Source organism: Euleptes europaea, chromosome 3 (assembly GCF_029931775.1).
Source record: "Euleptes europaea isolate rEulEur1 chromosome 3, rEulEur1.hap1, whole genome shotgun sequence".
Classification (NCBI taxonomy): domain Eukaryota; kingdom Metazoa; phylum Chordata; class Lepidosauria; order Squamata; family Sphaerodactylidae; genus Euleptes; species Euleptes europaea.
Genome location: NC_079314.1, coordinates 116,609,372 through 116,625,467, shown reverse-complemented (window position 1 = coordinate 116,625,467; position 16,096 = coordinate 116,609,372). Strand labels below are relative to the sequence as shown.

Sequence of the window (16,096 nt, the reverse complement as noted above, 5' to 3'; positions counted from 1 at the left end):
CAGAGTGATAAATTAGCGGGTGGACTGAAGAAGGAAAAGACTCTTGAGGTTGCTGTGGGCGTAGGGCAGATGAGGGAGGGAGAGTCAAGGCGTTGTGATGGGGAGGAGGAGGAGGGCCATGTGATCAGGGTATATGGGAAAGCCATGGGGTTGCCACGGTGAAGGCACAGTGGGTGGGGCCATGTGGTTGCCGTGGTGACTGGAGAGCAGAAGAGCACCATGGGGTTGTGATAGGGATAAGGTGTTGAATGGGAAGTTGAATCTGGTAATTGACATATTGGTTGGATCGTTGGGAAGGGGATGAACCCATGAAGATGCCTTATACTGAATCAGACCCTCGGTCCATCAAAGTCAGTATTGTCTACTCAAACCGGCAATGGCTCTCCAGGGTCTCGGGCAGAGGTCTTTCACATTACCTACTTGCCTAATTCCTTTAACTGGAGATGCTGGAGATTGAACCTGCATGCCAAGCAGATGTTTTACAAACTGAGCCACAGCCCCTCCCCATCTATGGGGTTGTCATGGTGAAGGTCTAATAGATGGGGAAGAGTATAGCCAGGATATTGTTGAGGTGTGTGTAATGGGGGGGGGGAGAGCTTTGGTGTTGTCATGGTGATAGGGGAGAGTCTGGGGCAGTGATGGCGAACCTTTTAGAGACCGAGTGCCCAAACTGCAACCGAAAACCCACTTATTTATCGCCGAGTGCCAATGCGGCAATTTAACCTGAATACCACCCCCAGGGGGGGCCCAGAGGGAGAGGCTAGGGTTGCCAAGTTCCTCTTTGCCATGAGTGGGAGGTTTTTGGGGTGGCGCCTGAGGAGGGCGGGGTTTGGGGAAGGACTTCAGTGCCATAGAGTCCAATTGCCAAAGTGGCAATTTTTTCCAGGGAAACTGATCTCTATTGGTTGGAGATCACCCAGGGTGGGGCAGAGCCGGAAAGGCCAGCGGCTTGGAGGAACCGCGCGTGCCGGCAGAGAGGGCTACGCGTGCTGGAAGTGGCACGCGTGCCATAGGTTCACCAACACGGGTCTGGGGTGTGTGGAAGGACGGAACAGGATTCGGGAAGGAGTATGATGGGATTTTTGTGGGAATGGGATAGATGGTGGGAAAGAAAGCCATGGGGCTATCATGATGATTGAGTGGAGAAAGGTCACGATCATGGAGAGCCCTTAGGGTTGCCATGAGGTAGCGTGAGGACCAATAGCAGGAGGGAAGGGGCTGAGTAGCAGATGGGTTGCATCTGCAATGATAATGGGAGAAATATAGAGATGGAGAGTGTATGTTGTGTTTTCACACACAGAATGATTTAGAAGGCTGAAATGCTTTGCCCACATGATCTCAGTAATCTTTACAATAGCCCTGTATGGTAGAGGAAGGCAACAATCCTTCAGGATCCCTGGCCGATCTAGCCTGGAGGAAAATTCCTTCATGACCCCAAAATGGCCAGGAAGGAATTTCCCTCCAGGCCAGATTGGCCAGGGAAGCTGGAGATTTTTTTGCCTGCAGGTTGATTACAGAAGAAGGATGGCAAGAGGGGGTTGCCTAAAGATGGGGTGAGAAATTGGTATGGTTGTACAGGGCTGGGGTTGGTAATTATCTCTTTGTTTTCTACTATCTAGCTGTAAGATCCAAGCCCACCAAAGCATTATTTGCAACAATAAGGCCATTCCCGAACTATTTAGACATTATACTAACAGTGCTAATAAATGGAAAATTATTTACATTTGCTGGTTTGTGTATATGTTTGTGTACTGTGAATTGTTGGTGTTTGGTTTCATTGCTGTTGTGAGCATAGAAACATCTCCTGTAGAAAGGAAATTACAGAATTTCAAATAAGGAAAATCCCTCTCCTTCCTCCTACCACAAATAGGAGAAGTTCAGCCTACATAAAAGCAGAACAGAGGGAAAACAAATGAAAATGTTTATGCACTGGAGTTGGTTATTATAACCAGTAATTGCTGGGTCTAGAGAACAAGAGCAATACTTAATTTAAATTCTCGTTGAAAATAATTTATTATAAAACTGAAGAGGAGCGATCATTTTTGCAAAAGGAAGAAGCTGTGGTGCCTTAAAGGCTAAAACAGTTTTGGTGGCAGGAGTTCATAGCCTGGAGTTCACGTTTTCAGATAAGAGTTTTAGCAGATAAGGAGAAGAGCCAAAGCTTTGTGGTAGAAGAGTTTTAGCAGATAAGGAGAAGAGCCAAAGCTTTGTGGTAGAAGGGGACACACTTTGCATGCAGAGAGCCCCCAGGATCAGATGTTAGTGTGTCCAGGTGAAAGGATCTCAGGTGATAAAGCTGGGGATGTTGTGTAATTAAGGGCAAGAGATGCAGTACCTGTCTGAGTAGACAGTGCCAGACTAGATGGACTGATGGTCTGACTCAGTGACTGCAGCTTTATACGTTCAAGGCTGCCAGTCCTGTGCATAGTTAAATATCCTGTGCCCTGCTAAATCAGCTGGCAATTAGTTCTGAGTAAGCATGTACAGCAGCAGTTCCCAAACGTTTTGAGTCATGGAGCACTTTTCAGGGGAGAAATTCGTCACGGAGCACTAATTTTCACCTAGCACCTATATACTAAACTGAATGATAGTAGTATTTTTATTTCCAGTCTCTTCACGGAGCACTAGGAGATGTTTCGCAGAGCACCAAGGTGCAGAAAAGAGCAACCAAAATGATTTGGGGGCTAGAGCAACTGCCCTATGAGGAGCGGTTAAAACGCTTAGGGCTGTTTAGCTTGGAAAGAAGATGGCTAAAGGGAGACATTAGAGGTCTATAAATGATGCATGGTATGGAGAAAGTGGACAGGGAGAAGCTTTTCTCCCTCTCTCATAATACCAGAATGTGGAGTCATTCGCTGGAGGGTGAGAGAGTCAAAACAGATAAAAGGAAGTATTTCTTCACACAACACAGAGATAAATTGTGGAACTCCCTGCCCCAGGGTGTGGTGATGGCTGCCAACTTGGAAGGCTTTAAGAGGGGAGTGGACATGTTCATGGAGGAGAGGGCTATCCATGGCTACTAGCCAAAGTGAATACTAGTCATGATGCATACCTATTCTCTCTAGTATCAGAAGAGCGTGCAGTTTATATTAGGTGCTGTGGAACACAGGCAGGAGGCTGCTGCTGCAGTCATCTTGTTTGTGGGCTTCCTAGAGGCACCTGGTTGGCCGCTGTGTGAACAGACTGCTGGTCTGATCCAGGGGAATCAAACCCGGTTCTCCAGATCAGACTCCACCACTCCAAACCACCACTCTTAACCACTACACCACACTAGAACATTGCCCTAAAAAGTATTAAATATTTTTTAAAGATTTTAAAAAACGTTTTCCAGGGCAAAAGCCTGGGGGATAGAGGGGTGAGGAAAAGGTTTAATGTCCTGGGAACCATTGTGGTGTAGTGGTTAAGATAGGTGGACTCTAATCTGGAGAACCGGGTTGGTTTCCCCACACCTCCACGTGAAGCCAGGTGGGTGACCTTGGGCTAGTCACAGTTCTATTAAGAGCTCTCTCAGCCCCACGTATCCCACAGGGTGTCTGTTATGGGGGGAGGAAGGGAAGGCGATTGTAAGCCGGGTTGATCCTCCTTAAAAGGTAGAGAAGAGTGGGGTATAAAAACCAACTCCTCTTCTCTTCCCTGCCCCCCCAACCTTCACATCTCTATTCCATGCCAGCAATGCCCTTCCACCCTCTACATTGGACAAACAGGCCGGTCCTTGCGACAAAGATTGAATAAATGTAAATATTACATCAGAAACCACAATATTCAGAAACCATTGGGGGGAACATTTTAACCTTCCAGGGCATTCAGTTGCTGATTTAAGAGCAGCAGTTCTCTTACAAAGGGATTTCAAAGGGAGATTAGGAAGAGAGACTGCTGCATTACAACTAATAATGAAGCTCAAGACTATGCATTCTCCAGGCCTTAATAGAGATCTGGGACTCCTGTCTCATTACCAGTGCTGATTTCTTCACGCCTATTACCCCTCTGCATATCACATCTAATCCAATCACGCCTGCTAATGTTGCTTACTTGCTTTTTACATTTACATTGGTCCGTCTGGGACAGGGGACATTGAAACCATCGAATGTGTACTGATATGTTGCCCATTCTACCACGAAGTTAGATCGAAGCTTATTTCCCCCCTGCTTGGTAAATTCCCTGAAAAGTCAGTTGAGCTTTTGGCAAAGAAGCTCCTATTAGAAGATCCTCAGCTTATGCTCCCAGCTGCCAAGTTCTGTGCTGTTGCTATTAAAATACGCAGAACTTTATTAGAGAATGATTGTTAAAATATTTTACAATTTTATCACTTTTAAGGTGATAATTTTATTTGGGGGTTGTTTTTATTGATCTTACACCTTTATTTGTATGGGCAGTCTGTGATTCTGTGGGGCTAAACTATTGAGTCTGGAAATTTTGATGTGTTGGCATGTGATTGGTCAGTTGACGGTATTAATAAAATTTGATTGATTACATTTACATTGCCATTGTGTGTCCACTCCTCTCTACTTAAGGATAGATGGACTCACATTCTAGCTGTATCTGAAGAAGTGAGCTGCGACTCACAAAAGCTTACACCCTGCCAGAAATTGTGTTAGTCTTTAAGGTGCTACTGGACTCTTGCTCTTTTCTGTCTCTGTCCCAGAGAGCCACATTGGTGAGATGGGTGAGCGAGAAGGGAGTGGTCAGATGGTGATGTCAGAGGGAGATGGCCACGCCCCTGTGCTGTGGCTACTACTTACCGCTCCCCCAAGTTGTCTGTCTGTGTTTGAGAATCAAACATAGATCGTCTGACTCGGCTCTTGGAAGTGATGGCCTAGTTGAGTTTGACTGGGGAATGTATGGGCCCAAGTTCCTCTGATGCCACTATTTGCCTAGCTCTGAATATGTACAAATTAATGTTGGGACCAGAGCTAAAAAAAAATGCATTTCAAATTCCAAATTTGTAAGTGACAGCGTAGCAGAGGCTTAAAAGCTCTTGATGTTCCTCATCGTTTGAATGAAGATCTCGCACACATCAGGTGGATGCCAATGGTGACTTGTCTTTCATTATTCAAGCTGCTCAATGAACCTGTTTCTGATGTACAAAGAGAGAAATGCCTCCAGTGTTCATTTTTAAAGCCTTATTAAATAGCTGATCCTTATTAAAATTCCTTTTTTTTTGTTACAGATGGTCGGACAGATCCAATTTTGGAGGACGTCGAGGATGCCTTCAAGCTTATGGGGGTCAGCCTGCATGAACTGGAAGATTACATACTCAATATTGAGCCAGTCACTTTTGCGCATCAAATCCCCTCGTTCCCCGTCAGCAAGAATAATGTCTTGCAGTTCCCCCAGCCGGGAAGCAAAGATGCAGAAGAGAGGAAAGAGTACATTCCTGATTACATGCCGCCCATTGTCTCTTCTCAAGAAGGTGAGAAATGAATCGCTTCTCTGTTGTTTTTTTTTGCCTACTTGTTTTCCGAGCGTGGTGTTTGCTTCCGGCGCTGGCTGCCCAAGGTGGCAGTTCATCGTCATTCAACAGGGTGCGAGGATAACATTGGTCCTCGGGATGTGCTACTTCTGTATGACTTTCCAGCAATTTTGTAAGGGAGGAATTAAGTGTTGTAACAGTGCTTGAAGAGGGGATGGATGTGCGGGGAAAGGACAGTTTGCTGCCCAATCTGTCAATGGAGGTCCATCCGCTTCTGTGATACCTGCTCTATCTGCTCGCTTAGTTGTAATCTTATATTTTACACTTTAAATGCACCCTAAATAATTTTAGGATATTTAGTTTATATAATTTTATAGGGCTATTTTAAACGTTGTTTAAATGGTTTTTATTGATTAAACGGGATATTATATTCCTTGTAAGCCACTCTGAGCCCGGTCTCGGCTGGGGAGAGAGGGTATTAAATTGAAATAATAAAGAAATAAATATCACACTAGTTCAGGGGTCCCCAACTTTTTTGAGCCTGTGGGCATCTTTGGAATCCTGACTCAGAGCGATGGGCGCAATCACAAAGTGGCTGCCACAGGAGGCGGAGTCAATTAAAATGGCTGCTGCGGGAGGTGGAGCCAACTACAAAAATGTCAGGGAGCATGATTATAACTCTAATCGCACCTCTTCACCATTTCAGGCAAAAGCTCTGTTTCGCAGGATACCTTGTAATCTGCACAGCCAGTCAGAAGCCCTGCTAGGCAAAAGTCTCACCTAGCCCTACCCACTTTCTAAAAACACTTGGCGGGCACCAGGAGAGGTGTCTGCGGGCACCACTGCACCCATGGGTACTGTGTTGGGGACCCTGCACTAGTGGAAACGCTCTAGGATCTAGCAAATGGGAAATGTGTTTATTTAAACACAGAATGGGAGCCTGGAACGGGAGCCTGGAACAGACTAGGCAAGAGGCACAGCTCCATCCATCCCTGGGAATCTATGAATGAGAGGCAGTCTCAGATGCACCGTGCAAACAGTGTTTTGTTGAGGCAATCACAAAGTAACTTCCAGCAACTCTTCTGCCCCTCCTGGTCAGGAGATAGAACTGAGGCGACCTGGGCGGTTCCTTCACCGTGTTCCCCTCTTGCCCCCTGGTCCCCCGATGCTCTGCTCCCTCATCTGCTGCCCATGTGCACTGGACTGCCTTTTTAAAATCCCACCCTAGGAGCTGACCAAGCCCTTGGGATCCTCCCCGGGAGTCCCACAGCCAGAGGGTTGCTCCTTCTCCCCCAATCACCATGGATGCAGCTAACCAGCCCCGGCCAGTCGCGTGGGGGCTTGGCCACACCTGTCCTGCAGGTGGACCCTTTGCTAGTGTTCCCCCAGAGGGCCCAGCCAGGCTTCGTGGCTCCCCACTCTGAGAGCTCTCTCCCTTCCAGCCGGCTTCAGTGGTGATGTTCTCCTGCAGGTACCCGTGTATTGAGCAGTCAGAAGCCGTCTTGCAGAAGATTGGGGTAGGGTTGCCAGCCTCCAGGTGGTGGCTGGAGATCTCCCGCTATTACAACTGATCTCCAGGTGACAGAGATCAGTTCACCTGGAGAAAATGGCCACGTTGGCAATTGGACTCTATGGCATTGAAGTCCCTCCCCCAAACTCTGCCCTTCTCAGGCCCCGCCCCTAAAACCTTTCGCAGGTGGTGAAGAGGGACCTGGCAACCCTAGATTGGGGGCTGCTTCTTCCACACTCTTCTCTTGCCCCAAATCCTTCCACTTCCTTACAGCCTGGCCCAGCTGTTTCTAACCATGTTTCAGGCAGGCTCGCAGTTGCCAAGCACGATTTGTGCAATTTTCCTGCATGCTCATTGTGATGGTTGAATCTGCTGGGGGCAGGATTGCATATTGCATATCAAGGAGCCTGATCATGATGGGTAGTCATGTTAGTCTGTCTGTAGCGGTAGAAAACTGCAAGAGTCCAGTAGCGCCTTAAAGGCTAAAAACATTTCTGGCACCTTTTGAGAGTCACAGCTCCCTTTGTCATGTAGTGGTATCTGATGAACGGAGCTTTGACTCTGGGAAACGTATACCCCCCAAATCTTGTTAGTCTCTAAGGTGCCACTGACCTTGAATCTAGCTGCTAAAATATTGCAACCTTTACGTATCTAACTGAATGTTCAAGGAGGCCGAAATGCTCTTCCGCTGGTTTCTGAGTGTTTCCATTTTTAATGCCTGATTTTTCTCCATGTATTCTCGTGAAGGAGAGCCCCGTGGTGTGGAGTGGTAAGCTGCAGTACTGCAGTCCAACTCTGCTCACGACCTGAGTTCGATCCCAACGGAAGTTGGTTTCAGGTAGCCGGCTCAAGGTTAACTTAGCCTTCTATCCTTCCGAGGCCGGTGAAATAGATACACAACTTGCTGGGGGTAAAGGGAAGACGACTGGGGAAGGCACTAGCAAACCACCCCATAAACAAAGTCTGCCCAGTAAACGTCGGGATGTGACATCACCCCATGGGTCAGGAATGACCCGGTGCTTGAACAGGGGGCCACCTTTACCTGTTCTTGTGAAGAGGTGCAGTTTGGCCACTGTAAATGGCAGAGTATAATTGTGAGCACACGATGGGTTCCTCAGTGAATTGGCACTGTACAGGTGTCACCTGGTTAGCCACCGTGTGAACAGACTGCTGGACTTGATGGACCTTGGTCTGATCAAGCAGGGCCTTTCTTACGTTCTTATTGATGGGCAACAGATTCAGAACAGGCATGAAGCTGGACTAGACAGACCATCGGTCTGATCCAGCAGAGCAGCTGGAACACTCTCTTCTTAAACATGAAGGTAGTACAAAGTTGAAAACAACACTTTAAATAATGCTGTAGGTGAATGCAGACATATAGTTTGGAAATTTGATTAAGTTGTTTGAATTCAACAAAAGTGGGACTTGGTCATCTGTCCTCACTTTGAGGCACCAGCGGACATTTTCAAAAAATTGTTTTCTTTCTGAGATTTCGGCAGATCGGATTTGTTCAGTCTGCTCCAATAATAATTATGTAGCAATATATTCTCACGGGTGTTGAGAAGTGACTTTTTTACTCATATTGCGTGCAGAGTATTGTGTTAGTCCAGGGGTCTGCAAACTGCGGCTCCTGAGCTGCATGCGGCTCTTTGGCCCGTTGAGTGCGGCTCTCTGAACTTGGTTCGGAGCCCTTGCTCTTGCGCCCGCTTGCGCCAGCAGCCGGGCGGCGGAGCCGGTGCGCCTGAGAGAGAGAGAGCGCATGAGAGAGCAGGCGAGCGAGCGCGCTGTCTCTCCCCGCCCCCCTGCCGTGGAGAATGGCCAGGTCCCCCTTTCCCTTGCTCTCAATGGTTGGGAGGCTAAAGCCTCCCCTCCCGCCGCGCGATTGCTGGGCAGGCGGCTCTGCGGTTCCTGCCCCCCCCGCCTATCAGCTGTTGGGTGGGGCGGGCTTCCTTTGGTAGACCTGGCCTCTGGCTGAGTCCCATTGGGAGGCCATGTCTACCCAATGGCTTTCTTGGCGGTAGACCTGGACTCCGAGGAGGGGAAAAAGTCCCCCTTCGGAGGCCAGGTCTACCAATTGGCTTCTATGGGCCTCCGGAGGCCAGGTCTACTGCCAAGAAAGCCAATGGGTAGACCTGGCCTCCCAATGGGACTCAGCCGGAGGCCAGGTCTACCAATAGGCTTTTATGGCGGTAGACCAGGCCTCCAGACGAGGACTCCGGATGGGGAGGGGGAAATGGCAGGGACTTACAATTTTTTATAAATAAATAAGATCACTATTAAGTATGATATCAAGTTTTATTCAGTGTACCTATAGTTTAATTAAGACTTAAAACTTTAATTAAAGTTTATTAAGTTAATAAACAGTGTACCTACCTATATAGTTTAAGAAATTTGGCTCTCAAAAGAAATCTCAATCGTTGTACTGTTGATATTTGGCTCTTTTGACTAATGAGTTTGCCAACCCCTGTGTTAGTCGATACACTCTTGTGTAATACACATCGTGGCCAGCAGGTGTTGCTGTACCACTTTGTAAAAGTTGGATGCGGAACACTTCTGTTCCCTGGACTAGTTTTTAACACGCAGAAGCATCTTCTCAGACCTTTAAAGAAGTTACAGTATTTAGGAGGTAGAATTAGTCTCTTGTATGCCATTTTGCATTTCTAGAACAATTCTGTATCTTGGGATAGGCGGATTCCTGAATGGCAGTATAACCTGTTAGATATCTTAGTTCAGTACAGTCCAAATGGAGAGCCACAGTGAAATTGTTCATTTGGATGTAACTAACACGATTTGTCTACAACAGTCTTTGCCAAAATATAGTTGGTAGGCCTACTTCATATTGAGTGGACTGAGGTCTAGAGCACTTAATAATAATTAAGTGCCATCAAGTTGTGACCAATTTATGGTGACCCTTCATGTGATTTTCAAGGCAAGAGACTAGCAGAGGTGCTTGGCAAGTGCCTTCCTCTGCATAGCGACTCTGGTCTTTCTGGGTGGTCTCCCATACAAGTACTGATCACAGAATCGTAGAATTATAGAATTATAGAGTCGGAAGGGGCCATACAGGCCACCTAGTCCAACCCGCTGCTCAATGCAAGATCAGGCTAAAGCACCCCTGACAAGTGTTTTTCCAGCCGCTGCTTGAAGAAGAAGAGTTGGTTTTTATATGCCAACTTTCTCTACCACTTAACGGAGACTCAAACCGGCTTACAATCACCTTCCCTTCCCCTCCCCACAACAGACACCCTGTGAGGTAGGTGAGGCTGAGAGAACTGTGACTAGCCCAAGGTCACCCAGCTGGCTTCATGTGGAGGAGTGGGGAAACAAATCCAGTTCACCAGATTAGCCTTCGCCGTTCATGTGGAGGAGTGGGGAAGCGAACCCTGTTCTCCAGATCAGACTCCACCGAAGGTAAATAGTGAGAGACGGTGATGGAATGAGACAAATAGGGGATGAATTTGATTTGGTTTATTTACTTTATTTATAGCCCTCCTTTTTTTCATTGAGACTCAAGGCTGATTACATGGTTTAAAACTATGCACTCCAAGGGCGCAGTAGCTCGAGGTATCTTTGTGCGGAAATCAAAAGAAAATTTGAAATGAAAACCGAAAAGTAGGCAGCGTGCCTTTCAATGTGATATGTGTGAGGATAATAGAGGCCCTGGGTTTGGAAAAGCGGAGGGGCTAGGAAGCCATGACTGAAGTCTAGGACAGGTAGAGGAGGCACATGTTGTGGGATAGCGAAAGGAAGAAGGTGGAAGAGAGGGGCGGGAGAGTCTGCTGTGATGTCACAGAATGTCCTGGAGGAGAATCTCACCCAGGTTCAAGGGGGAAAGGAGGCCATGGGTACCATCCCCTCCTGCGCTTGAACATATGAAGCTGCCTTATTCTGAATCAGACCAATGGTCCATCAAGGTCAGTATTGTCTACTCAGACTGGCAGCAGCTCTCCAGGATCTCCGGCAGGGGTCTCTCACACCAACTTCTACCTCATCCTTTAAACTGGAGATGCCAAGGATTGAACCTGGGACCTTCTGCTTGCCAAGCAGGTGCTCTACCACTGTGCCATGGCCCTGCTCCCTATGTGAAACCCACTTTGTGAAACCGAAACTGTGATTATGTTGAAATATCCTGCATTATGTCCTGGCTGGCTGGAACGACAAGAACAATCCGCCCCTTTTGCTTCCAACTCATTTACATCTCACTCTCTTGTAGTTTCTTAATTTCAGTGCAGCAGGGTAGCTGCTGGTTTCCAAACAGCGGGGATCTCGGAGATCCTTTGGAGAGTTATGCGGCTGCAGGCAAAGAGTTGTGTGTCTGCTGGCGGACCTGTACAGCCGACGATTTCGAACCGCCTCCCACATGGCACTGCCCCCCCTTCTTGTGTTTCTGGCTAGGAGGCCAGGCTGAAATGACTTCTCCTGGCCACCGCCCATGCCTGATTGTTAAGATCCGCACAAGTCTGTGTTAAGACCCCCCCACCCCCCGGCATTCCACTTGCCGAGCTCCAGACACTGATTGCTTTTGTACGAATGAACTTCCATGCGTGCATCAACCTAGCAGGGAAGAAGCAAGAGGAGAAACGGACAAAATGAGAAAGGCAGCCAAGCTTGCGAGGCAGACAGAGGATTCTGTTTTGGGGGGTGGGGGGGAGAGCCAGCCAGGAGCGACAGGCTTCCAAAGGAAGAGAAGAGGCAAGCAGAACAAAGATGTAGGGAGAAAAAATAGCTTCTGTTCAGTAGCGGGCAAAACTAGTTTTTCTATTGAAGGACGAAGAAGAAGAGTTGGTTTTTATATGCCGACTTTCTCTACTACTTAAGGGAGACTCAAACCGGCTTACAATCACCTTCCCTTCCCTGCAACAGACACCCTGTGAGATAGGTGGGGCTGAGAGAGCTCTAACAGAGCTATAACTTGCACAAGGTCACCCAGCTGGCTTCGTGTGTAGGAATGGGGAAACAAATCCAGTTCACCAGATTAGCCTCCGCCACTCATGTGGAGGAGTGGGGAATCGAACCCGCTTCTCCAGATCAGAGTCCACCGCTCCAAACCACCGCTCTTAACCACTACACCATGCTGGCTCTCTAGAACGCAGATCTAGGGGGTGTCGTCAGAATAGTTGCAGCATTCCCCCTCCAGCGTCCTTTTCAGTGCAGTTACCAAGGAAAATACTGCAAGAATATTGATTAGAAGGATGTGTTTTCCGGAAACGTAAGTTATGTGATGAACCGAGTCTCGAGATTGCTACATCTTCTAAAGAAAACTCAGGCCATTCATCTTGGTTTGAAATAGGCATGTAGCAAAGGATGCCAGGCATGTATCCGGCTAAGGGTCCGGACTCCAAACTTGATTGTAAGGCCTAGTAAATAAATTAGGCATTGGGTGGAAAGTGTGTCTCTGTGATGGATGGAGGGGTGTTTTTTGGGGGGAAGGTGGTTGTGGTTTTGTTTTGTTTTCACGTGTGCTTTTTTTAGACAATATTTTAAAAGTTTAAGTGGAAAGCGCCTGATTAATGCTTTGGACCGGTTTTAAAAAAAAATTGGAGAAAGAGTTTAATTATTTTTCAGTTCAGTTGCGTGTTGGGGAAAAAAAATTGTTCCATGGCAAATAATACTTGCTAATTAAATGCTGAATTGTTTACAGCGAAGGAGGAATCACACTGTTGAGATACAAATTGCAGTTTTGGCTGCATCATCATGGGGGCCAGACAAGTAGAACAGAATCAAACCCCAAAGTAAAAAAGAAGCCCATTAACTATATTTGAGGTTAATGATTTACATTTCTTAATATGCCTATTTCAGGAAGACTTAAAAAAAGAAAGAAACCTCGGCTCAAGTTGTGTCATTTTACCCCCCCCCCCTTCTCTTCTTGACAATGTTTTGCTTTATTCGGTGGCCGCTTTGCTTCCTGCACTGTGTACAACTTGAGGATCTGATTACATCGGGAGCATCAGGAGCGGCCCTGCTCCAGAATGCATACGTTTCAAATTAGGCTAATAAGCATCGTCTATAGGGAACGCCTTGTTCTGTGTAGAGCTCTTACGGAGCTCCCGTTCGCTGTGGAATTTCAACGAAGAAGAAGAGTTGGTTTTTATATGCCGATTTTCTCTACCTTTTAAGGAGAATCGAACCGGCTTACAATCACCTTCCCCCTCCCCACAACAGACACCCTGTGAGGTAGGTGGGGCGGAGAGAGCTCTAAGAGAGCTGTGACTAACCCAAGGTCAACCATCTGGCTTCATGTGGAGGAGTGGGGAATCAAACCCTGTTCACCAAATTGTTCACTGCTCCAAACCATTGCTGTTAACCACTACACCATGCTGGCTCTCCTGGCTGGCATGCTGGGTGACCTTGGGCCAGTCACACTCTCTTAGCCTTGACCTGGCAAGTATTTGGATGGGAGACCTCCAAGGAATACCCGGGTCAGGATGCAGAGGCAGGCAATGGCAGACCACCTCCAAATATCTCTTGCCTTTAAAACCCTACGGGGTCACCATAACCTGGTTGCAACTTGATGGCCGCGTGGATGTAATGGTTAAGGTGCTGGTCTAGCATCTGGGAAACCCTGGTTCGAATCCCCACTTGGACCATGGAAGCTTGCTGGGTGACCTTGAGCCAGTCACACATTCTCAGTCCTGACCCCTGGCTAGTATTTGGATGGGAGCCCTCCAAGGAATACCAGGGTCGTGACGCGGAGGCAGGCTAGGTACTCATTTGACCAACCTCGAAAAGATGGAAGGTTGAGTCAGCCTTGAGCCGTCTACCTGAACCCGACTTCTGTCGGGATCGAACTCAGGTCGTGAGCAGAGCTTTTGACCGCAGTACTACAGCTTACCACTCTGCGCCACAGTGCTCATCCTTTAAGATGCACATTTTTCCCATCCGAATTCTCAAAACTCTTTATGGGGGGGCTTATTTTGAGAATTCGGATGGGGAAAACATGCATCTAGAGAGTGGCAAATCCAAGGCCAAACCTCCCTTGCATAAATGGCCTCTGCCTTCTAGCCTTAGAGGGCTGAAAGTCAGAAGAAGGTGGGAGGGAGAGCCATCCTGCTCATTTCGACAGCAAAAGGGCTCCTGTGCATGGTTTGCCTCCTTTTTGCTCGCCAGGAGGCAATCGCTGCTTGCCCAAGGCGAATGTCCACACGCACGGCTGCCATAGTTTCCTTTTGAAAGGTCACCCCCCCGGCATTTGCTTTTTAACGCACCAAGGAACAGCCACCCTGTCTTCCCAGAAGCATCTGGTTTTTTACCGGCACGAGAAAAGTTGCGCCTGTGCTTCATCTAACAAATGAAGCAGATGCGCAGCTTTTCCCATGGCACAAAAACAGATGTTTCTGGGAGAGGACAGGGCAACCGTTCCTTGGCGCTTTAAAAAAGCGCTTCTTTTCTTAAGGCTCACAACTGCCGACGAGGATGCTGCCTCCAGTGGAACTGTTCAGCGGCTCACAAATTGGGTGCGCAGGGCGCCCTTTCCCACAGATTCCATTGTGGTGTTTGCATCTGGTGTACAGGTGTCTGTGGGAAGGAGAGGTTTTTTTTCCATGAGAGCCAGTGTGGTGTAGTGGTTAAGAGCGGTGGTTTGGAGCGGTGGACTCTGATCTGGAGAACTGGGTTTGATTCCCCACTCCTCCGCATGAGCGACGGACACTAATCTGGTGAAGCGGGTTGGTTTCCCCACTCCTACACACGAAGCCAGCTGGGTGACCTTGGGCAAGTCACAGCTCTGTTAGAGCTCTCTCAGCCTCACCTTCCTCACAGGGTGTCTGTTGTGGGGAGGGGAAGGGAAGATTATAAGCCGGTTTAAGTCTCGTTTAAGTGGTTGAGAAAGTTGGCATATAAAAACCAACTCTTCTTCTTGATTCCCCACTCCTCCACTTGAGTGGCAGACTCTGGGTTTGTTTCCCCACTCCTACACATGAGTGCTGGAGAACTGGGTTTGATTCCCTATTCTTCAACGTGCAGCCTGCTGGGGGACCTTGGGCTAGTCACAGTTCTCTCAGAACACTCTCAGCCCCACCTACCTCACAAGGTGTCTGTTGTGGGGAGAGGAAGGGAAGGCAACAGTAAGTCATTTTGGGACTCCTTAAAGGTAGAGAAAAGTGGGGTATAAAAACCAACTCTTCTTCTTCTCCAGAAATGTAAGTGTAAGAGAATCTTGTATATTGACTGGATGGGCACTTCCAATATCCAGTTGTTGCTGTATGTGATCCTGGCCATGTGTACAAAGCAATGCATTTGCTGAAATGGCAGGATGCTCTCAGTATAAATAACAGCTTTTGTTACTGAGATAGACTTTCAGTGGTGACCCCCCACCCCCAAGCAACGGTTTACAATATCAAATATTGTTCGTGGGATCCGATCACATGTACGAGGTCCTCATGACAGTTAATACTTGCACTGAAGAGAAGACAGGATGATGGCCTACACAGGGGTAGATACGGATTGCATTTTTTTTTGCCATCAAGTAGCAGCCAATTTATGGAGAACCCCCCCCCCCCAGGGTTTGCAAGGCAAGAAACATTCAGAGGTAATTTACTGTTGCCTGCCTCTGTGTAGCGACCCTGGACTTCCTTGGTGGTCTCCCATCCAAATACTGACCAGGGCCGATCCTTTTCTCCCTCTCTCATAATACTAGAACACGGGGTCATCTGCTGAAGCTGGAGGGTGAGAGATTCAAAACTGATAAAAGGAAGTATTTCTTCACGCAGTGCATAGTTAAATTGTGGAACTCCCTGCCCCAGGATGTGATGGCTGCCAACTTGGAAGGCTTTAAGAGGGGAGTAGACATGTTCATGGAGGAGAGGGGTATTCATGGCTACTAGTTAAAACGGATACTGGTCATGATGCATACCTATTCTCTCCAGGATCAGAGGAGCATGCCGAATATATTAGGTGCTGTGGAACACAGGCAGGATGGTGCTGCTGCAGTCGTCTTGTTTGTGGGCTTCCTAGAGGCACCTAGTTGGCCACTGTGGAATGTGAACAGACTGCTGGACTTGATGGACCTTAATCTGATCCAGCAGGGCTTTTCTACTTAAGTTCTTATGACCCTGCTCAGCTTCCAAGATCTGATGAGATTGAGTTAGCCTGGCCTCTCCAGGTCAGGGCAATTAAATGTAGAAGTGCTTAAAAATCTTCATACTTTTTAAAATGTGTAATTTTTTGAGGTTCTGATA

General features: G+C 47.7%; 1 protein-coding gene across 1 annotated transcript in view; it reads left to right on the top strand.

The window, feature by feature from the left end:
* The window catches only part of TAF3 (TATA-box binding protein associated factor 3), a 150,833-nt gene that overhangs the window by 3,063 nt on the left and 131,674 nt on the right, over nt 1–16,096 (top strand). The window contains exon 2 of the mRNA XM_056847706.1: nt 5,168–5,410. Coding sequence (XP_056703684.1) covers nt 5,168–5,410 — 243 coding nt within the window. The remainder of the gene's footprint in view (nt 1–5,167; nt 5,411–16,096) is intronic.